Below are 25,215 nucleotides of genomic sequence, written 5' to 3'. Positions count from 1 at the left end.
CCATATATGTAAACTAGCATTGTCAAAGATAGTGAACAAGCCTGGGAACTAGTGTAAGTTTGTAAATAAATAAATGAATGAATGAATGAATGAATGAATGAATGAATGAATGAATGAATGAATGAATGAATGAATGAATAAATAAATAAATAATTCAATGACCTAATAAGACGTAGTAAATGGAAATGGATTGACAGAAGCCAAGCCAAAGGAGGTATTGAATTGAAAGTGGTTTATGAAAGCAAAAATGCCAGTCTGTCCTTGTCATGTAGCCAAGTGGCACGTCGACTGTCTTTCAAAGTCAAAGTCAAAGTCAAAATTAATTTATTTCAAATAGGCTTAATTTACAAGCTCTTTCGAAACGTCAGGTAATAATATTAAACTTAAGATGATGGTGATAATAATCATTCGAAAACTTAAAATTAATGTTACGAGGGTTCCAAACGCGCCTTGGTCCGAGAAGAGCCCACAACAAACTCAGCCAAGGTTAATTTTTTTTTATTTATCACCATTTTACAAAGCACACAGTCGTATAATACAGTTCAACACCAAGATTTTTTATCACCAGGCTTTTTTCTACAAACGTTAGGTCAAATAGTGCACCACGCTGGCCCAATGCGGATTGGCAGACTTCACACATGTAGAGAATTAAGAAAATAATAACAAGATATCTGTAACAGTCACTAGTGGACCAAATATAAAAGATGAGTATATTTTAATTAACAACTGGTGACTTATTCCACGTACGCCCACGAAGTTTAAAGTTCTCCGTACAGTTAAGATAAATTAACATTAAATTGCACTGATATTATTCAGACGACATCGGTACGGTGCGAGTGTTAATAACAAAGTTGCTGTTTGTAAAATTACCATACAAATTGCGTTGGCTTCTCTCGAGTTGTTAGAGACGGGAAGTTAGTGTAGCTTCTAACATGATGACCTACATTGTTTTACCACGCACACGCTATGGGCCTTATTAGAAGGCTCAAAGTTACTCAGTGAGCGATGGAGCGAGCTATGCTTGGAGTTTCTCTGCGTGATCAAATCAGGAATGAGGAGATCCGCAGACAAACCAATATCACTGACATAGCTCAGCGAGTCGCGAAGTTGAAGTGGCAATGGCCACATAGTTTGAAGAGTCGATGGACGATGAGGTCCCAAGGTCCTGGAATGGCGACCCCGTACCGGAAAGCGCAACTTATAGTGTTCATTTACACGAGCGTCAGCTACGGCTACCGACGACGCCGTCGCCATCGCCTGCCGCCACGACGTCGCCGACTGCAGTAAAGTGCCGTTGGCTGCCACCGAGACGTCGCTGACTGCAGTCGGCGATGCCGTCGCCTGCCGCCGAGACGTCGTCGACTGCGGTCGTCGGTAGAGATGCCGCTCGTGTAAATGAACTATCTCGTCACGTAAAGAAACGTCACCAAAAGTATAGTGCCACAAACTCATCTTGCCCGGTGAGGGTGTCGCTGTTTTTTGGAGTTCCTTCCCTACATGCAAAATGGGGATGAATTTTTTATCGTCTATCCCATGTTAAGGGGTATTGTATTTGTATTTTTCTGCAAGGTGTGCAATTGTGAAATGAGAGTTTAAAGTTCTAATTTAATCTACGGAACCCTACATTGCGCGTGGCCCGATACGCACTTGGCCGTTTTCTTAGTATAATGTGTGGCAAAATGGCAACCGCTGCAACGTTAGTTCCAGTTTTGGCCACCGGCGCTGAAAATTTTGTGGCAATACCTATTTTAGAAAACTTTAACGCATTTACATTCAAATTACAAAAACCGTTTATTTTAAGGAGGTTTATAAAAACTAATTGATGATTTGAAAATGTTAATTATACTATTGAAATAATAAGACTTGTATTTTTATATCACGAAATATCTATCTGTGTACGTATATACAGGGTGCTCGAGAGTATTTCCCATAATTCTGGGGTTATATTTTTTATCGAAATTTAATTAAAAATGTTCAAGGAACTTGTGTCCTAAAATTAATATTTTCGGAATAAATAATATTTCTTTTGTAAATAGATCTTAAAATGTGTCCTTTATACGCATCCTTCTAATTATGACAGCCAAGTTTTACGTACTTTAAAATGCAAGGATAGATAAAGGCATTTGTCACATGGGTAATCGGAATTATTTGAATTGCTTTGATTGAAAACATAAAAAGTTTTATTTTTTCAGTTTAAAAAAATAGTTATGCAGTTCGGCTCCTATAAGTGGACTTGTCAACATATTGAAGTTATGGAAAATACTCCTGAGCACCCTGTATAATATTTACACGAGTAGACTGATAAATTCAAATTAAATTTAAATTCCTAGTTGTGTCTCAGGTGATTAAATAAACGACCGTTTGTTTATTTTTCCAGCGCTGTCTTGTGAAAATGTTAATTCATCTGTCAACAATTTTGTAAATTTATTCGCTTTGTATGCAAATTAGATCTTTGAACTTTGCATAGGGATACTTCTCAATAAATTGAAAACTATTAATTGTTTTGTTGACTCTTATCCCTTGGATTATTATTCTGTACAAGTTAGCCCTGACTACAATATAATATAAGTATACAATCACCTGATGGTAAGTGATGGTGCAATCTAAGATGGAAACAGACAAACTTCTTAGGAGGAGGATGAAAATCTACACCCCTTTCGGTTTCTACACAACACCGTACCGGAACGCTAAATTGCTAAGCGGTACGTTTTTGTCGGTAAGATGGTAACTAGCTTCGGCCGAAACCCTCAGCAGCCAAATACGAGTGTATGAAAAGCACTTCCAGCTTCCATTTTCCCGACCAACAACAACAAGAAAGAATAGGCATCTTCTAGGAAAGCACGTTTCACGCATAAGCTGCTAAATTGCTTACCATCGGGCCTGATTGAAGAAATTCTCAGCAGAAACTCGGAGTTGGGAATTTTATTCTATTACATTACGTCCCTTGCCTCGAAGCACATCTGACAGTGATCAGATTTACGCTATATAGGTATAGTAAAAAACCGACCAAGTGCGTGTCGGGCTGCGTGCAGTGTAGGGTTCCGTAGATTAAGTTAAAATTTTAATTCCTTAGGTAATGAACACAAATACCGATAATGATACCCCACACCATGGGATAGTGGATAAAAAAATTCATCCTCAGTTAGCATGTAGGGAAGGAACCCCAATTTTTTTTCAAATTTTCTTTCTAGAACTATAAGGACGTAATTAATATAGATACACTTACATGCAGGGGAGGTATCCTATAAAAATATTTTTCAAGAATTTCTTGTACGACTAATACTAATACTAAATACTTAATACTCATACTAATTTACAGCATTTTACTAATTACAGTTTCTGCGCTAAACCGCGGATGGATGGGCGGACAGACAGACATGGCGAAACTATAAGGGTTCCTTATGGACTACGAAACCCTAAAAAGACGAGAATAAAGTAATCATCATCATCATCAGGTGCCTTCTTCAAACTGAAGTTATGGGATCTGATGGAGAAAACTTTTCCGATCACTAGAGATATTTTTCAGCTGGCTGTAATTACTTATGGACCTTAGCTATACACCAATACCAATTGACCCTACTGTGGGGCATTAAATCGTGATGATATTATAGTAATAGTACTGAAGATAAGAAAATAAAATCACAATTTTGCCCTACTTCAGCTTTAAATGTCTTAAAAGTAGTGTTAAACTTTAAAACTGAGGTAATGCCAATGGTGACATTTACACCGCTTTCGTGCAAAGTAATTAAGACAAAATTTATAACATTAATGGCTTTTAAAGGTTATAGGTTCTACGTCGTAGCCCGTACTCAGTAAAATAAAATAAAATATAAAATAAGTATACTTTTTTTTTTTTTTTTATTCTTTACAAGTTAGCCCTTGACTATAATCTCACCTGATGGTAAGTGATGATGCAGTCTAAGATGGAAGCGGACTAACTTGTTAGGAGGAGGATGAAAATCCACACTCCTTTTCGTTTTTTACACGACATCGTACCGGAACGCTAAATCACTTGGCGGTACGTCTTTGTCGGTAGGGTGGTAACTAGCCACGGCCGAAGCCTCCCACCAGCCAGACCTGGACCAATCAAGAAAATCTCAATCGGCCCAGCCGGGGATTGAACCCAGGCCCTCCGTTTTGTAAATCGCGCATACGATTTTCTGCGCCACGGAGGCCGTCATACTTACATAAAAAGTTCTATAAAATACTTTTGAAGTTTACCTAAGTGGTTTTTGTTAACGTTTTAGACCAATGCCGAATGCTTCCCAAAAAACAATTTTCTTTATCCCCAAAACAGGCAAATTTGCATGAGCTTCAATAGGGATGATGACAGTTTTTTAAATTGTATATAAATGAAGACTATGCTAATAGTAAAGCAATTTTGTAAAAGTAACAGGGTATCTGCGATCATTACTTTCTGAGCTACAGGGATTTAAAGGGTCAAATTCTTGGCGCTGCCGCGGATCCCTGAAAAACGCCCCATACAAAATGGTATGAATTAATGACGTCGTAGGTACATAATGATCGTTAGATTTGTATGGGCGTTTAAACAAAATTACTAATATCTTTGTTATTTCTGCGTTTATGTTTATAGTCAATTTATTGAAAAAGTCACATTTAATGCAAGTAAGCTAAAACTGTATGAATTTTCATCTGATTACGATAAAAGATTTTTAATAGATTTTGAAATTTTAAAATCTTTTTAATTTGCTTTTTATATATAAATTCGTTAACATTGACCTTATTTACCCAAATGTATCATAAAAATCAATATATTCAAACCTAATCATCATCCCCATTCAATTACTAGGGCGTAAAATGAGCAATCAAATAAAGTAATTATGCAATTTCGCATTTATAATATACCTACCAAAATAGATTGAAATAAAATTGAATGGAGACTTTATAGTAACCATAATGAATTCAATAACTTATCAAGTGCACTTGCACTCAACAACTGGTATGATCTCGAATTGAATGAGGACGTGTCAACAAAAGTCTTAAACTGAAACACAAACTCATATAAATATTTATATGATTTTCATGTTCGTACAACCCATGTACCTAGTCATAAAATATCCATATTAATTCTAGTTAGGAATAACGTTTATGGCATATTCCGATGTGCGTTTGATGTAGAATATATTACGGAATGGCATCGGAAAACGTGCATTTCGTTTTTATGAACTGTATTTCATAGTACTAGATCCGTCATATGAATTATATACACTCATCTGTTATTTATTAGGGATAAGAAATATATGATAGAAAATATTCACATTGACACATTGCAAATATATTACCTAGTTAAATTGCAGCCACGTTATGTTAAATGATTAAATTTTTAATTAAATTTCTTTTCTCTACTTCCCTCGTTGGAAAATTAAAAAAAACGTACATTACTTATAAGAATGTATCAAACGGAATCGAAAATGTAAAGGTTGCCTGCTTTCAGCACTGCAACGGTGTTGCCAAATATAAACAGAAGAGTGAATGTTATTTATAGACCTTCATCAGTCATTAAGTCGTCTAATATTATGTCAAATGAAATCTTATTAATTATTTATGTTTAATTAAACTGTATTAAGTTGCCTTCATTCTAGTTCATGGTTTCCTAGATTTTGTAGGTAAAATGTATCTTACTGCAAAACGAAGCAACCTATTTGCAATGTGAATATCATCTATTATTTATTTCTTATCACTATTAAATACCTAACAGATGAGGGTATATATTTTTAATGCCGGCTCTTAGACCAAATTGTATTTTAGAATTTTACGACATTTCGCGGGATAAGTCAAAAGGTTCCAAGTTATTTGGATGAAACATTTCCATATTTCGTTGATACGAAATCGCTGTTTCGTAATATTTAGGAATTTTATTTCAGAGGTCAAAATATTTTCTTCGTTTTTATGCTTTATGTTTTTCTACCTAGAACTTAATATATCTGTTCTGTTATCGTATGAAAAAATAATGAATAATACGAGTAGAATAGAAGAACAGAAACAGTTTTTAGATCATTGATCTTATACTTTAACAGAGGGTTAACATCTAACGAGGGAGGTCCTATTATAATTGGTCTGAGGTGTTTTGGTGGAGATGAAATGTGGCGCATGAAATGTTGCGCACAAAAAATGTAACGCTGTCATTCGTTCATCGAATTTTACTGTCAATATTTTTTTCTCACCGGGGGCTATATACTATAAAAAACGATTCGTAAGGAGTAAATTCCAAAAAATAGCAACAGACAAACGTCAGAAATTTAGTCAAATTTCTGTGAAAATTAGCGCGATGGGCGTCTATATGGCTGGGCTGATATTAAAGTTACACTCAAAGTGGATAATTGGAAAAGTTGAGCGTGGTAACGCACCTGTAACGCTTTTTATTGGCTTCCTTTAACATCGAAAATAAGAGCCATGCTAAATCTTACTAGCGAACGCTTGCGACTTTGCTCGCGTGGACTTCTTACTGAGATTGCAAGAGTCGTGAAAATGCCATAGCTTTAAAACAAATTGTGAACTAATTCTCTCAGTTAAATATTTAAAAATAACTATCATAAAAATCTTCAACTTTGGAAGAATAAAGTTACCATTTTATGATCCTTATCATCATCAATAACGACCTATATTCGGCTCACTGTTGAGCACGAATCTTCTCTTAGAAAGAGAGGGGTTAGGCTAATAGTCCACCACGCTAGCCCAATGCGGGTTGGTAGACTTCACACATATAGAGAGTTAAGAAAATTTTAGGGTTTGCAGGTTTCCTCACGATGTTTTTCCTTCACCGTTTAACACCGTTTACGTCATATTTAATTACTTCTAGTTTCCAATAAATTGATCATGAAAATTGGTGCAGTCATTCTTTATTTGCAAGTAGCTAACCTAGTTTTGTTTTATACACTAAATTCTATACTAATATTATAAAGGAGGGGTTTGTTTGTATGTTTGGTCTAATCTGTAATCTAATCTAAGCTAATCTCAGGATCTACTGATCCGATTTGAAAAAATCTTTCAGTGTTAGATAGCCCATTTATCGAGGAAGGCTATAGGTTATATATTATCCTCATCTTCCTACGGAAACGAGAACCATGCGGGTGAAACCAAGCGGCGTCAGTTAGTTAAATATACATAGATTGTTTAGTTAAGCAATTGCTAAGTTGTTGCATCACGCTTTGATGATGGAGATGATATTTGTCATTATCACTATCACTGTCAGAAGTTAATGATAATGACTTTAGTTAGGCGATTGGTAAATTGTTATCAGTGACTGTGGCTCACGATTGCTTATAGGTACAATGTTTGATCTAGTAACGTTCATGACTTTGGTTAGGTAATTGCTAATTTGTGGCATCACGCTCCAGCAGAAGTGACAGATCTGAGTCACCTGAGCGCACTGTACCTCGCAGTAAACCGCAGGGCGTCATCAGTGGCTGTGGCTTACCACATGACCGCTTCTACACTGACAGTGCTACTGCACGTGTGAACATTTACGAATGTGTTAGGTACAACGATATTGGCTAATTACGTATTTTGAACCTATGCTCAACACTCTGCTCAAAAGTGGTTTGTAATCTTAGGACGATGATATTTGTCATCGTCACTATCACTGTCAGAAGTTAATGATAATGACTTTAGCTAAGCGATTGGTAAATTGTCTGTGGCTCACGATTGCTTATCTGTCTATGTTTGATCTAATAACGTTCACTATTAAATGTTAATGGTTGTGGCTTTAGTTAGGTAATTGCTAATTTGTTGTATCACGCTTCAGCACAAGTGACTGATCTGAGTCACTGGAGCGTACAGTACGTCGCAGTAAACCGCAGGGAGTCATCAGTGGCTGTGGCTCACCACTTGACCGCTTCTACACTGTTAGTGCTACTGCACGTGTGAACATTTACTTGAATATGCAATTTGTTATTGTTTTCAAGGTTTTCTTGTTTTAGAAAGACATGGAAAATTTAAATGATTTACTTTGTTATCATTTAATATAAAGGTCACTTCTGGGGGAAAACATGGAAATTTAAAAAAAAACTTGCTTGAACTACATCGTCTGGTATATCAAACAAACGAACTTGTTAATAGGATTACAAATATGTTATTTTTTGTAATTTTAAAATAAATAGTTTTCGAGTTATTGAAGAAAATAGACCTTTCACCCCTTTTTCTCCGTAACTACCCAACCTAAAAGTTTTTGACTGTGTTTTAAGTTTAGTCTCATACAGTTACGATTCGAAATAAACTTTTATTATGGATCAATTCTAAAAGCTGTTTAAAACTAATTTTCAAAATGATGTTAACATCTTCTTTTCAAACATTATCAAGTGGTTTAGGTTAGTTAGTTTTTAACTTTGATTGTTCATTACAAATTCAAAAGGGAATGTTCTAGGCAATTACCTAACACATTGTCAACAATGGTGACCGCAAATCCCCAAATAACAACAACAAGCAGAAAAGCATTTAAACCAAAGGACTTTGAAGTAATTGCAATTACTACGAGTACAAATTGCAAGTATTGCAGGTAATTTGTTGAGGTTAACCGCTTTGTCGCTACTAGTCTCACTTCTCTACGTCGGAGAGGTTATCTGTGAAATGTCCAGTAGCATAATAATGTAATAAAATGCATAGAAAAATAATTTCTACAGAACTTTTGTTTGCCCATCAAGTATATCTATTCATACCAATAGTCCTCAATTTCACACAGTTTACGAGTTTTTACCTAACCAATATTTATTAAATTTAACCTAATTGACAACAGTGCAGTGAAAAATTACAACATATTTAGCTATAAAATATTTATATATTTTTTAAAAGTTCACAGCTCAGCTTTATTTTCTTAAAAACAATATCTTAATTACAAATGCAATACAAATTTATTGTCAGAATGTCTAATATGTTTCAGAATCGAATTCTTCTTCACTGCTACTAAATCTTTGTTGATTATTTGCATTGGGAAAACGTTGATTATTTTGGACCTGTGGTTGGGCATTGGGAAAACGTTGATTGCTCTGGAATTGTGGTTGAGCATTCGGAAAACGTTGATTGTTCTGGAATTGAGGCTGAGCGTTTGGAAAACGTTGATTGCTTTGGAATTGTGGTTGTGCGTTCGGAAAAGGTTGATTGTTCTGGAATTGTGGTTGTGCGTTCGGAAAAGGTAGATTGTTCGGGAATTGTGTTTGCGCGTTCGGAAAAGCTTGATTGTTCTGGAATTGTGGTTGTGCATTTGGAAAAGGTTGATTGTTCTGGAATTGTGGTTGTGCATTTGGGAGTCCTTGTTTGTTTTGGATTTGCGGTTGAGTAGGAAATCCTTGATTATTTTGAATTTGTGGTTGTGCGTTTGGGAATCCTTGATTATTCTGTAATTGTGGTTGCGCGTTTGGAAAACCTTGATTATTTTGAAGCTGGGGTTGACCATTTACAAAACCTTGGTTGCTTTGAATAGGTTGTTGAGTATTTGGGACATTTTGGACTTGCTCGTCGGGGAAAGAAATACTACCAAAAACACTAGGCCTAAGAGGGTACGATTGTGGGCCTTTTCTATTAGCCTCTAATGCTTGCCAGTTGAGGAACCAAAACGGCTGTTTATCTTGAGGTAGCTTTCCGAGTCTGTTCACCAAGTCTCTGTCACCGAGAGCTTCTATGGGAAGGCGCTGCGTGGTTGACGTTGAATTTTCACCAAATCTGGAAAATAATTTATACAAAGGTTAATAAAATTAAATGTTCAAGTTTTTATGATAAGGCTTTTACAATAATTTTCATTGCGGCAGAGTACGTAAAGCCTTCAGTTTCAATCATTAAAATTAATAACTACTTATACATGTTACTATTAAATATTAGTATATGTCACGATTTTCCTACAGTGAGAAGAAAATTTTCTTCTGTCTGTTGCTCAGTTGTGGGATTATTAACTACTAGCTCCCCGCGGATTTCACCCGTGTAGTTCTCATTCCCGTGGGAATGCGAGAATAAAATATACCTTACGCGTTACTCGCTTATAATGTAGCTTTTCATTGGTGAAAGCTGGCCCAATCGTGTCACGTTTAAGACACGTGATATTTGATTTCCTAAAATGCACATAACTGAAAAGTTGGAGGTGTATACCCCGGACCGGATTTGAACCTACACCCTCTGGAATCGGCCGAGGTCATATCCACTGTGCTATCACTGCTCTTCTCCAATAGGTAATAAGTATTAGTGTAGGTTAAGCAAAACAATGACGATCGTGCTATAATTTTTTTAAAAAAAACTTTATTTTATATTATTACAGAAACTAGTTTGTGACATTAGGTACATATTTGATATTCTTATAAGCTTAGGATGCTGAATGTGGCACTAATTTTATAAAAACCATTATAAAAGCTTATTTAGTAGGAAGTTTAATATGATGAGTAATGACTATGACCAGAACCGGAAGCAGGTGTCCTCATCGCATATAGGTACGAATGAATTCATAACAATGCTTAACTGTGAGCCCAGAATCCCCTTTAAAATATGACTTAATACTCTAACACCCTTAAACAAGTGGCTATTTTACACATACGTTGCATGTTGTTAGGGTTCCGAACGTACGTAGTACAAAAAAATGGAACCCTTTTAATATCACTTGCGCACATTTTAATGTCTGTCTGTTTTTTTATGCAATGTAATGTAATTTCCCCGTGAGCCGTGATAGCCCACTAGCCGTATCCACTGATACGACCTCTGCCTTCGGGTTTCGATTCGTAGGGCGTAGGTTCGAATTCGGTCGTTGTATGTACCTCTAATATTCAATTAGGTGCATTATAGGAAATATCTCGTGTCTCAACACGTGATATTTCCTAAAATTCTGCAGGTGAAGGAAACACATCGTGAGGAAACGTGCATACCTGAGAAAGGAGGTGTGGATTTTCATCCTACTCCTAACAAGTTAGCCCGCTTCCACCTTAGATTGCATCATCACTTACTATCAGATGAGAGTCAAGGGCTAACTTGTACTTCAGCCAGATCCAGGAATTGAACCCAGACCCTCATAAACCAACCACTACACCAGCGAAGCGGTTAGAAGACGGATAGTTAAAAAGTTTCAATACCTATTTCCTAAAGTATCGTTCTGAGTGTTCACTAAAGTCGTGGTTTCTATAATAGGATAACCCACGGGGCGTGAAGCGTACGGTGACCTCTGGCTAGCTCCAATTGCAACCAGCGCCGAGAGCAGGATATACTGGACGGCACCCATGTTGATTAATGTATCTGAAATTAAAACACTAATTGATAAAGTTGTTTAATTAATTTGTGTTCTGTTTTCGCGCCATTCATCTTACTAGGGGTTCTTTTTAACTTCGTTGCGGTTTGAGAAAGGAGAAAATTTTCAAGTTTTTCCGAATAAGGTAGCTATAACAAGATTTTTATAAAGTATCTAGCGGAGAGCCTCGACTTCTTCCTCAAACAATCATCTCTTCAAAACCGAAACACAGAAACGCTTCCCTTGATAAGTTCTGTAACGAAAAGCTCTACTACTGAAGAATAAAAATGTACCTAACTGATATTTGTTACGAAATAATTTCTACGTAGGCCCAGGTATCGGCATATATATGCGCAGAGACACAGTTGGGAGTCGTAAGAAGAAATAACATATATTACCCCATTTATAAAACTTACCGTATAATATATACTACAAGACGCCTTGAGGTTTCACCAGCCTAGTTCCCGATCCCGTGAGAATTCGGGGATAAAATATAGCCTATGATACTCACAAATAACGTGGCTTTCGAGTGATAAAAGATCGGAAGAAAGATTACCCCTAAAATACCTTTTTAAAACAGAAGTACCTATAGATTTGTATATAATGTAAATATCTTAAATATTAGCAGAAAAGTAGTTTATTGTAGGAAGATTAATGTGATGTATTGTTTTAGTCGGATTAAGGCGGCCATGCGTTAGGGTGAACTGGTTTGTGCGTGATTCCTCATTTATATGGAAATTAATTCGCTGAGTGTGTGACGCACACCGGGGGATTTAATTGATGATAAATCCGTATTCCGCATAAATAAGTAAAAGACGCCGGCTCATTTATATATGGTTTATAGATAAGCCGTGATAGCCCAGTGGATACGACCTCTGCCTCCGATTCCGGAGGGTATGGGTTCGAATTCGGTTCGGGGCACGCACCAACTTTTAAGTTGTGTGCATTTCAAGAAGTTAAATACCACGTGTCTCAAACGATGAAGGAAAATACATCGTGAGGAAACCTGCATACCAGAGAATTTTCTCAATTATCTGCGTGTGTGAAGTACGGAGGGAGAGTGTGAAGTGCGGAGGGTGTGGGTTCGAATCCGATCCGGGTCACGCACCTCCAATTTTTCAGTTGTGTGAATTTTAAGAAATTAATTATCACGTGTCTCAAATGGTGAAGGAATAACATCGTGAGGAAACCTGCATACCAGACAATTTTCTCAATTCTCTGCATGTGAAGTCTGCCAATCCGCATTGGGCCAGCGTGGTGGGCTATTGGCCTGACCCCTCTTATTCTGAGAGGAGACTCGAGTTCATCAGTGAGCCGAATATGGGTTGATAATGATGATGATGATACAGGTGATAAAGCTTGACAAGACGTTCATTCGTCACTACCAATCTATTTTAACAGCCAGGCTCTTTAGTGAGAAGGAATATAAAGCTTAGAATCACCAAGCTGCTTCAATGGAGGTTGGTGGGTGATAGTGTTCGACTCTTTTACGATCACCATCAAGTGTTAATGATAATGCTCAATAGGGTTATTTATTAAGTGCAAAAATAATTAAAAAACTAACAGCTACAATAAAATAACACCCTGTATACTGTTCTGCACAAAAATCACGTGCGAACTTTTTATATCCAGATTTGACATTCAAAACAAGATACGGCGTTAGTAATGAACCGGTTTCTAAACAAGTTCTTTATTTTGATGTTTTTTTTTTATTTTTTTCGATGACATGTTAGATCTTGAATGCGGTCACTTGACTGCTCACTTGATGTGAAGTGACAGTGCTGTTAAAGATAACTGTACTGGGTTAATCAACCTGTCTGGTTCCAAATGTAGGGCTATTTTAGGGTTCCGTATACATAAAAGGGAAAACCATAACACTTTGTTGTCCGTCCCTCTGGCAATACCTAATGACCTTTTGTCTCGGGAACAAGTAGTATTCAGTTGAAATTAATACCATAGTATACTCAGATCTACGGTCCCGTGAAGCTGTGAAAAAGGATGCGGCTTCCACAAAAATCTCATATTTCGACATTCCTTAGCGAACCCAAATTCATAAAGGTAGCACGGTAGGCCCTTTAAGCCCATTGAGCGTACTAAGTCCACTAACATTATCACCCGAATAAGGATGATATCAGTTTTCTAAATAGTATATAAATTAAGAGTATGCTAATAGTAAAAATTTTGTAAAAGTAACAGGGTATCTGCGATCATTACTTTCGGAGCAACAGGGATTTAAAGGGTCAGATTTGCGGCGCTGCCGCGGATCCCTGAAAAACGCCCCATACAAAATGCAACGAACTAATGACGTCGTAGACTAATATCTTTGTTATTTGTGCGTTTATGGTTATAGTTCAATTATTAAAAAATGTCACATTAGTGTAAAAAAGGTAAAACTGTATGAATTTTCCCTAACCTAATTACGATAAAAGATTTTTAATAGATTATGAAATTTTATAATCTTATTTATTTTGCAAATATACAATCAATCTTTGCTTTTAATGTATAAATTCCATCTTTCGCCACTGATACATAGAGAATTATATATTTTTATGTATAGGTATTTAAGGAAAATAACAAGTCAATTATAATTACTGTTTCATATGCAAATCGTTATATGTCTATGTTTTTACATAATTAAATTTAATTAATAGACAAAAACATTTTAGTATGATCGTGGGAACGCTGGCGTTTACCGACCTTTTAATATCCAAGTTTATAAAATTTGATATTGTTGTTATTTATAATAATTATAATAGTAAATATTGTTTAAAAGGTTTAGCTCCTTCAAGAATAGGGATGATGACAGTTTTTTAAATTGTATATAAATTAAGAGTATACTAATAGCAAAGCAATTTTGTAAAAGTAACTGGGTGTCTGCGATCATTACTTTCGGAGCTACAAGGATTTAAAGGGTCAGATTTGCGGCGCTGCCGCGGATCCCTGAAAAACGCCCCATACAAAATGGCACGAGTTAGTGACGTCGTTGGCTCGCTGGTCGTTAGGTTTGTATGGGCGTTCAAACAAAATTACTAATATCTTTGTTATTTGTGCATTTATGTTTATAATTCACTTATTGAAAAATGTCACTTTAACCTAATAAATAATAATAAACCTAGTCATCATCCACATTAATGTTACTTGTTATCTACGCAGGTACTATCTTTAGTAAACAGTTTGTAACCTGTCCTGTGGCCTAAGATGTGGGAGCAATTGGGGCAATTGCTATTCATTTTACTAACGAGGAAAATATTACAATACAGTTATAATTATCAATGATAACACTATTTATCTTGGAGACCGTCACTTTTTTTGATATTGCGGTTAAGTGATGTGATATGGGTGCGTTTGTTAATGGTCTTGTAACTCTTAAACGACTTGGGCAATTGTGTTAATATTTCAATAATTTACTCACACTTCAGAGTTGTATTATGATTTAACAGACTTACATTTATCTACATACTGCAAGTTATTCATGCATACGTGACAGAATTATGTAGCTAAATTATGCTTAGAATATTATCCGTACTTTTTAACTAAATTTGTTATATCAATTATTAGAATACTTTGCTGATGCTCCAAAAAATAGTTGTCATTTAATTTTAATTTTATTAAAACACTAGCTGACGCCGCGCGGTTTCACCCGCGTGGTTCCCGTTCCAGTAGGTATATGGGGATAATTTAAAGCCTTCCTCGGTAAATAGGCTATCTAACACTGAAATATTTTTTAAATAGGACCAGTAGTTCCTGAGATTAGCGCGTTCAATCAAACAAACAAACTCTTTATAATATTAGTATAGATTTGTAGTACCTATTAATGGTGAAACATTGTTACCTAATACATAAGAATCACTTTGTAATAACTAAATGTAATGTTTCTAGCAGATAAATGATTCTGATTCTGACTACATTGTAACTTTTTAGCCCCTTAATCAAAGTAATTGAGTGCGTTCCTTAATAACGCACAACAGTGCACTTTAAAACGAGTAATAAATAGTCAAAACCTCATTGATCTCGGCTCAGTAGTTTAGGTACTATGGCAGACCAAATGAACATACATACTCATTTGCCTTGCCTGTAGATAATCGTTAAAAAATACATTACATAACTTCGCAAAATTTCCTTCTCTATAAAATTAGTCTTTACTAATATTATAAAGAGGTAAAGCTTGTGGAGTCTTAGGGTGTGATCTGTGGATCTACTGAATCTATTGTAAATATTCGTTTACCACTAGAAAGCAAGTCACGTTATTTATGAATGTCACAGGCTATATTTTTTCCCGTATTATCTCGGAATGGGACCTAAGCGAGTGGTACCGCGAGGCGAAAAAAAAAAATAATCAATAAAAAAAGCATCTATTTACCTTTTTTAAAATCCAAAAAACCAACACACACTTCACATATGATGTCTAATTATACTTTTTAATTACAAGTCTCAGAATAATTTTCTGTATTTTGAGTTAAAAATATAATATCATATTATCGTCACCGGTGACAATCTTAAATGAACTGACTCCAAATGAAGGAACTAAACATTTATAAATGTTCGACAGCTATTAAGAAAACTAATGAGACAGACATAGGAATTCACTAGAGATAGAAAGAGACGGTAACTCAAATTAGCATTGCAGGTAAACTAGTCATCGGCGATTTCATCTGTCAATCGTGGGGTTTTCCTTAACGGGGATAATTTTTAATGGGTTTTTATGTAATAAAATTTTTAATAATTAATGACGTGTTAGTTTATTAATATTGCAATTATAAAATGCTTCGAAATGATACATGTACCTACTGCGGTTGTTAGTTTCCCTGAATAAGCTGTTTTTTGTACGTTTATGATTAAATACTGTGACTTAAAACTATTTGTCCGATTTTTATATACTCGTTGCATTGCGTACCTACCTTAGATACATAGACATATATACTATGCACAAAAATTAAGGGAGCAGAAAAAAAATCCAAATTTTTGGGGGATTTTCAACAGGCTGTAACTTATACAAAAATGGTCGTACAGCAAAAAAATAAAAAGCAAATTGTAGCTCTAAGTGTTTAGTTTTTGGATCTGAGTTTGAAAATTTTTTTTTGAAAATATTTTTCGAGTAATCATAAGAAAACCACTGAAAAAAAAATTTTCGAAATTTTTTTGGTTTTTTTTTTAATCTACGGACGTGGAAAAAATTTTTTCGACTCAACCTCCATATGGACCAGATAACTTGTTTATTCAGATTTAATTTCGTTTGTTTTTTAATCTCGATACGAGCATTTCTCGCTGAGATATCGATGTTTGAATGGAAAAAGATCATTTTGTCTTTGATTACCAATATCTCAGCAACCAATGATCGCACAAAAATTTTGAGGTTGGTTTTAAAAACTTGAATAAATTCTCTACAAGGATTGGCAATTGAATTTAAAAAAAAATTTTTTTTTCAATCATTACATGAATTTGAAAAAGCATCCAAAAAAGGGCTTTTTGTCGTTTTTTGGAAAATCAAGCGCCCAATCAAAAATATTGCGGAAACCACTGACGTTAAGTGTGCCTTTTACTGTTCAATATACCCACAAAAACCCTACAAAGTTTCAATTCAATCCAGCCAACCGTTTTTTTTCCCACTTGATCGAATTTTTGAAAAAATTAAAGGAGCAAGAATTTTGCTCTGAAAATGTCATAATTTTTTTTTTCTTTAATTTTTCAAGTCACTAATAGAGAATTGAGAGAAAAATTAAAAAAAAAAAATTTTCATTTTTGATAAAAATTATGACATTTTCAGAGCGAAATTCTTAATTTTCGTAATCAAAGACAAAATGATCTTTTTCCATTCAAACATCGATATCTCAGCGAGAAATGCTCGTATCGAGATTTAAAAAAAACGAAATTAAATCTGAATAAACAAGCTATCCGGTCCATATGGAGGTTGAGTCGAAAAAATTTTTTCCACGTCCGTAGATTAAAAAAAAAACCCAAAATAATTTCGAAAATCTTTTTTTCGGTTTTCTTATGATTACTCGAAAAATATTTTCAAAAAAAAATTTTCAAACTCAGATCCAAAAACTAAACACTTAGAGCTACAATTTGCTTTTTATTTTTTTGCTGTACGACCATTTTTGTATAAGTTACAGCCTGTTGAAAATCCCCCAAACAATTGGATTTTTTTTCTGCTCCCTTAATTTTTGTGCATAGTTTAGGTGTCAAAGTCGCGTACCTTTTCAAAATACAAATAGTTCAAATATTTTTGAAATGTAAGTATATAATACCAGTAACTAACAATTAATTGACCTTTGTCATTAATTGTAATTATGCGGTTTTAATAATACACCTACAAAAATGATTCATACCAATCTAGAATTCAAAGCAAACCTATTAATATAAGGCTCAATCCGCACTACATGCGATGCGTTTCCGAATATTTTTCGCAGAGCAAAACACATTATCACAATATTACTTGTATGAACAAATACTCAACCAATATCCGTCGCTTTGGAAGCATCGTGAAATCGACATTCGATTTATATGCGACTTTTTTAAAAGCTTTTATTTAACTTGCAATATATATAGCTATATATGATACGGTAGATTCTTTGAATTCAATTTTAAAGTAGGTAGATAAATCTTCAACCGATTGAGCCGAAATTTTGTATACACGTTAAGTTTGAATGACAATGTACCTATATATGATACGGTAGATTCTTTGAACTCAATTTTGAAGTAGGTAGATAAATCTTCTACCGATTGAGCTGAAATTTTGTATATACGTTAAGTTTGAATGACAATGTACGATATGCTATATGACGTCATTCTAAATCTAATATAGCGGACCACCCAAGATGGCGGAATACTTAGTTTTTATGCATTTCTACAATATGGGTATCAAATGATAGGGCTTATTAAGAGTAACTTGAAAATATGAACATACTTAGAGACCTAGCCAGGGATAACTAAAATATAAATTAAAAGCGAAAAAAACTTTTTAAATAAAAAGCTCTTTCAAAAAAAGCTTTTATTTACGCGCAAAAGAAGATCTTTTTTTCTTTATAAATTTTAACTATCAATTTATAACCTCATTATATACAATTTATATGACAGTATAAGCTTGTCGCGCAATTTGAAAATAAGCTAGTAGGTACCAATTTAATTATGTAAATTGATCTGGTAACTTTATTATATATATAATTTCAATTTAATTAAGTACTGATAGGTAATTAAACCTCGCGACAAGCTTCTGATAACATATAAATTGTATATAATGAGATTATAGGCTGATAGTTAAAATTTTCAAGGAAAAAAATATTTTCTTCTTTTTAGACCGTTTAAACAAAAGCTAAAGTTATTCTGCTTAAATTTATTATATGAGAACTTTCCTCTGATTCAAAACGGATGTAGTGTGGAAAAACCTTAATAGGGTTTTAATAATATTGGACTAAAATTTTCCAATCATTATTTATTTTTCCATTGCTATATTATTTTTTCATTTTTGATTTGTTATACAAGATAGCGCTTAGCTGCAATCATTCATAACATGACATATACTCTGGTTAACATGTGCTCTGGAGTAGGTATATTTTTTTTCTCCGTCTCCTATAAAAATGCTTGAGATGTCATTCGATTTGAAATTGAATGTAGATAGTTATTGAAAAAATTGAAGGCCCGCTCGCAAAATTTGCAAAAGTTATAAGCAATTAACTAAAAATAAAAAAGGGTTTTGGTTTTTGACTTATAACTCAAAAACCATTTAAGATATTTCTATAGCATTTTTATAGGAGACGGAGAAAAAAAATGTACACATGTTAACATACCTACTAGATATACAATACAACAAAACTCATGACACAATTTCGTACACTTTTGAGGTACTTTTCAGTATGCTAACGTAAGAATTTGACTAACTTCAAACATCCAATTATTAATGATTAGTTGGTAAGACTATTCTCAGTAAAATAACCATTTTACTGAGAATAGTCAAATATGAGGTATTCTTATATTACCCCAAAAGTTATTGTTTATACGCATAATACGTATGAGGTTCAAATCTTATATTCATGACCGCTTTTTCATTTATGCTGGCGTTGTTCCAAAAGATGCTAAATTGTTTTTGTTTGTCGACAGTAAGATCGATTTAACTTTTTGTCCATCGATATTATAAGGATAAGGAAAATGATTTTATTAGCAAAGTTCATTCTGTAGTTTATACCGGATAATAAAGTGGTATAATTAATCTTTGATTAAGTAACTAATTCTTAGTATTCTTGTTTCTACCAAAAAATTATTTTATCTAAATATATTGGAACTCAAACGGTGAAGGAAAAAACATCGTGAGAAAACCTGCGTACCTGAGAATTATCTTAATTCTCTACGTGTGTGAAGTCTGCCAATCCGCATTTCACATCCGCACTCACCGGGCCTGATAAGTTTGTGGCTCTATACCTCGCTTTAAGAAAGCTATAACTGTCAGCTCATGCTCCTACCATAGGTTATGGCATGCAACTATGAAGTTAGGGCCGTGGTGGCTTTGGAAGCTACCTTGGACAGATCCATTTTTATGTATATAGATAGATAGATTAAAAGACAGGCAACTGTGTATCTGTCTGTCTTTAATAGAAAATTTCCTTTAGTAGAGAATCTCTCGCAAGAAAAGCAAATTAAAGCGCTTACTTACTTTCCATGAGGCGGGATTCTACTGAAGCACAAGCCAAAAGCAAAAGAATGGTTAATTCACCACGAAGTGTGTGAATGACACAAACTGATAAAATAAATAGACAAATATATTATGTTTAAAAGTTATTATAATCATGATAATCAAACGCATTTGATATCACAAGTTTCTCTTTAAATATATTCTTCATGAGATGACGCTGACAGAACTGAAGAGGCACCTCTACGTATCCTGCAAATAGAAAAAGAAAAATGTCATATGTAGATTTTTTAACTGACAACGAACGGGGAAGTTATATGCGTATATGGGTTGGTATGTGTTAATGAGTTTTTCCTTGTGTTATGTGTAATTCGCCGTAAAGCCAATAATTTTCCGTGTGAACCGTGGTAGTAGTGGATATGACCTCTGCCTTTGATTCGGATAGGCATAGGTTCGAATCCAGTCCCGGGCATGCATCTCAAACTTTTCAGTTATGTGAACTTTAAGAAAAATATTATGTTTCTCAAACGGTGAAAGAAAAACTTCGTAAGGAAACCTGCATATTATCTGAGAATCTGAAATAGTCCACCACGCTGGCCCAATGCGAATGGGCAAACTTCACACACACAGAGAATTAAGAAAAAATTCTGGTATGCAGGTTTCCTCACGATTTTTTCCTTCACCGTTTGAGACACGTGATATTTAATTTCGTAAAATGCACATAACTGAAAAGTTGGAGATGCATGCCCCGGACCTGATTTAATCACACCCTGCAGAATCAGAGGCAGAGGTCATATCCAATGAGCTATCATGGCTCTCTTAACCTAAGTCTTGTCTTTAACATACCTGAATAATCTTCGTCTCCTCTGCAGTTAATCATATCAAGATAGCACCCATTGTTGAAGGTCCGGTACACGTAGTCCCTGTATTGAGAAGCCCCACATACTGGACGGTAGTGGTTTGGGCAGAAAACTGGACACGACTCGCCGTAAACCCGACGTGAGGGTGAGAAATGGTTGTTTATGCAGAATCGCAGAGGTGTTTTGACGAAATCTGTGAAAGAAATTATTAGACACTAAAGGCGAAAATTTGTATGTGCGTGTGTTTATGTGTTACTCTTTCTATGCAACTATTGAATCGGTTCAGATTTGAGATAATAATTGAGATAGATTATTATATTTGGCTCGGAATGGGAAATATAGGTTATAAATGAGATATAGATTATAATTGTTGTTGTGGTGCTGGCGGGATTTGCGAAAAAAACTCTCAAGTGATATGTAATACGAGTAAGATGTGAATTGAAAACGGAAGAAGCGTTTTTTGATCATTTAGTGAAATTTAGCGGTCTCTCTGACGTAATTAAAACCTTGCTTTATATCGTTATCAGAATGAGAGGGGTTAGGCCAATAGTCCACCACACTGGCTCAATGCGGATTAGCAGACTTCATACACGGAGAGAATTAAGAAAATTCTCTGGTATGCAGGTTTCCTCACGATGTTTTCCTTCACACTACATTTCGAGTTCGATCCGACGAATTTCTAAGCTCAGTAGTCAGTTTAGAGTAGAGGAGATAACCGAAGTTTCCACTTACTAAGTTGGTATTTTTATGACCGTCATCCAAATTGAAAATTAAGTATTTTTTTTAAAAGAATATCTGCCATATTTTTATAATATGACCAATATTCCCATTCCCCTCCAACTAGTCGGGAAAGACTGTCCTAAGAGTGGGTACGACAATAGACCAACGGGGCAGGGATCGAACCACCATCCCTCGGTGATGAGTCCGACCGCTCTTACCGTTGAGCTATTGAGCTATTGAGATTTAATTGAGAGATTTTTAAAGTATATCGTTAGATAACTAAATTTGGAGTCAAAAACATTTTGTGTTTAATGTACCTTTTTAAATAAATGGAAGTTAGAAGATTAAGTTATGCCATTACGCCAAGTAAAACCGTACAGCCGCGGCAGGAATTTTGGCAAGCTCTTAAAGGAAATACGTGCCTTACTTAAAAATGCAGTCAAGTCTTTATACACTTAATATGAAGTCGCAACCAGAATATTATTAACGAAATACGTACATTTTTAATTTAAAGGTTTATTTATCGCTTATTTTTCATTTGATTGGACAAAACATAGGGTAACTAAAACTGTATCTATACTAATATTATAAAGCTGAAGAGTTTGTTTGTTTGATTGAACGCGCTAATCTCAGGAATACTGGTCCGATTTCAAAAATTCTTTCAGTGTTATATAGTCCATTTATCGAGGAAGGCTTTAGGCTATATATATTATCCCCGTATTCCTGTGTTCACGTAATGAGAAAATTACAATATACAGACAAGTAGGTACGTAATAGTATATTATGATATAGTGCGGTAAGTTGAAAATTACAGCCGAGGTGATATTGCAGCTCGAGCCGAAGGCGAGAGCTGTAGTAAGGAAGCAGAGGCTGTAATTATCAAAGCGCACGTATGTCACACGACGTTTAATAACACATTTGTGAGGAAACACACTTTGAAAATGAATTTGCATCTTTGCCTGTTTTCCTTATGATGACATTTTGATACGCTTGTCATTTGTACACAGATAACGAAGTGCGCACACCAGCGTTTGTTTTTTTTTGACAAATGCACCAAAAACAGCCAGTATTGCTAACAAAGTAAATTAATATTTTGGTTTATTGTCAAAATTAAAGAATTAAATGTTTTTTTTATTATATTTTATCACACAAAGTTAATTTTATTTATAAAATGTTGTAAAACTACTGGTCCGATTTGAAAAATTCTTTCAGTGTTAGATAGCCCATTTATCGAGGAAGGCTATAGGCTATATATTATCCCCGTTTTCCTACGGTAACGGGAACCACGCGGGTAAAACTGCGCGGGCGTCAGATAGTAGTAGTAGGTAGTAGTTAAAATAAACATTTCGAAACGCGGTATTCACAAGGACAATATACGACAATACATGGTATGTTAACACCTATTGAAGAAGATTATACCTACTGTACTGATAAATTAAATTGGAATTTCCTGAGGAAAATATAAAGACGGAAAATTAAATAATAAAAGGAAAACTTTAGCGATCACTCACAGCTTGGTACGAAGATAAAGGGAAACCGTACGGACTTAATGACGATGCATTTAGTTAATACTCTGCAGCTGGTGAATCCAAGTTCAGAGTTCAGACGTAACTTTATTTGTCTTCCTATAACTTTTGTTATTTACCGTTAAGAGCGCGCAGCGCGTCGGTACGATATGGATAAAATTCGAAGCGCAAACGAGACGCCGATTTATGACTTTCACGTGAGTGAAAAGCACGGAGTGATTGACGCGCGACGCAAATTTTATGACGTGAGCGCCAAAACCATTTTTACCTAATTGCAAGTAAATTAAACAACATAACGAAAAACAAAATGGCCATGTTCAAGATATATACCTAATTTTCTATACAAAAACAAAAAATTAAGAAAATAAGTTTGCTTTTCCTGAGATTGAAAGCAAAACATGTAATTCATTAAATTCAAAAAAATAAACTATCGAGAAAAGTTTAACGAATTGTGTATTTCGTATAGTCATAACGAAGTCACTTTGAAATATAATTTACCCAAATATCAGGCTCCTAACTTTTCCAGAATCTAAGATCCAGAACCATTTGTAACCACCAAATTACATATTGCACACTCTTAACCGAAGATTTTGATAATATCTTTGTAAATGGCCTTTTTTTAGCGCAAGGTGAATGTCTTGCATTGTTCTTTGTTTGGTTTTGGTCACGGCTAGATAGCGATCTACCGGCAAAGACATTGAAGTTGCCGTTGCAATTCCCGTTCTTTACCTACATATTAGTTACCGCTGTTCGTTTGGGATTTTTCTAAACCTTATTAGGGTTCCGTAGTCCACAAGGAACCCTTATAGTTTCGTCATATCCGTCTGTCCGTCATTTTTTTTACTCGTTTATTTCATAGTGTGGGATATTGTTGGATAGGTCTCTTAAAGGTATGAGGGGTATTATTTCAATATTTTCTGATTTAGAGATCCGTTTGTAAAATATTAAGCTAATTTTTGTTAGAGTCAAGTGTCCCCACCCTCTACCGGCTAAACGGTTATTTATGGATACGTGAAAAAATTCACGAAAGAGGGACCTATAATGAAATTACAAGAAAAACTATGTCGGTTAATTAGCAATTATCATTTATAGAGTAATAGTCGACCAACTTAAAAAACGTAGTTGGAAATCGAAAATTGCATACTAATTAGAAATAAAAGTAGTCCTAAGATAACTCTAGAGTTTGTTAAAAGTAACAAATTAAACTTGGTAGGGGTATGTATATTATTTTCGTCCATAAAATGGTACCATTAAAGTTTGAAAAAAAATTGTTTTGGGTTCCTTTCTTACATGCAAAGTGAGGATGAATTTTTTATCGCCTATCCCATGGTGTGGTTAGCGGTCTTTTTGTACATTACATTAAGGGATTAAAGTGCTAACTTAATCTACGGTACCTTGACCAAAAAAAACAATAAAGTTTAACCTATGGTCTCAACTTTTAAACATATTTTGAATTTCATAGAATCTAAAGAAACAGCAAAGATTTTCCATGCTGGTATAAAAGTTACGTGCATGAATTACTCATCTCAGCACCTTAAATGTGCCCTCGGGTAGATGCCAGCTTGCAATAGCATAAACTGCATCTTTACGAACGAACATATAATAAAGTTTATTACAATTTAGATTTATTTTACCTATCTAAAACAAAACTTAAAAAAGAAGTGATTAAGTCGCACATAACTTTATGATTTACACTTACACACACACACACACACAAATACGCAAACTTACACACACACTTACAAAATTTTGTTAAGATTTTATAGAACACTTTTATCTTTTAATATAGATACCCGAAATTGTATTGTAGCTTTGTATAATATGTATATTCTGTAATCTTTGTGGCCTTCGTCGTCATCGTCATCAACCCATATTCGGCTCACTGCTGAGCTCGAGTCTCCTCTCAGAATGAGAGGGGTTAGGCCAATAGTCCACCACGCCGGCCCAATGCGGATTGGCAGACTTCACACACGCAGAGAATGAAGATAATTCTCTGGTATGCAGGTTTCCTCACGATGTTTTCCTTCACCGATTGAGACACGTGATATTTAATTTCTTAAAATGCACACAACTGAAAAGTTGGAGGAGCATGCCCCGGACCGGATTCGAACCTACACCCTCCGGAATCGGAGGCAGAGGTCATATCCACTGGGCTATCACTGCGCTGCTTTGTGGCCTTAGTTTTAAGCCTATGTAATGTAATAATTATGTACCTACTGTTACGCTGTTGATTACAAATAAATCTATAAAATAAAACTAGGCGATGCACCC

General features: G+C 34.9%; 1 protein-coding gene across 1 annotated transcript; it reads right to left on the bottom strand.

Annotated features, from left to right (window-relative positions):
• Positions 1 to 8,774: 8,774 nt before the first annotated feature.
• On the bottom strand, positions 8,775 to 15,734 carry LOC112045314 (antigen LPMC-61). The gene is made up of 3 exons (XM_052887425.1): positions 15,576 to 15,734; positions 11,064 to 11,223; positions 8,775 to 9,675 (listed from the first exon to the last, which is right to left on the bottom strand). The coding sequence occupies exons 2-3, from the start codon at positions 11,207 to 11,209 to the stop codon at positions 8,883 to 8,885; spliced, it is 939 nt and encodes a 312-aa protein (XP_052743385.1). The 5' UTR covers positions 11,210 to 11,223; positions 15,576 to 15,734; the 3' UTR covers positions 8,775 to 8,882.
• Between the last annotated feature and the right edge of the window lie 9,481 nt (positions 15,735 to 25,215).

This window comes from Bicyclus anynana, chromosome 19 (assembly GCF_947172395.1).
Source record: "Bicyclus anynana chromosome 19, ilBicAnyn1.1, whole genome shotgun sequence".
NCBI lineage: Eukaryota > Metazoa > Arthropoda > Insecta > Lepidoptera > Nymphalidae > Bicyclus > Bicyclus anynana.
The sequence above is the reverse complement of the archived record's forward strand: the minus strand, read 5'-3'. Positions and strand labels throughout refer to the sequence as shown.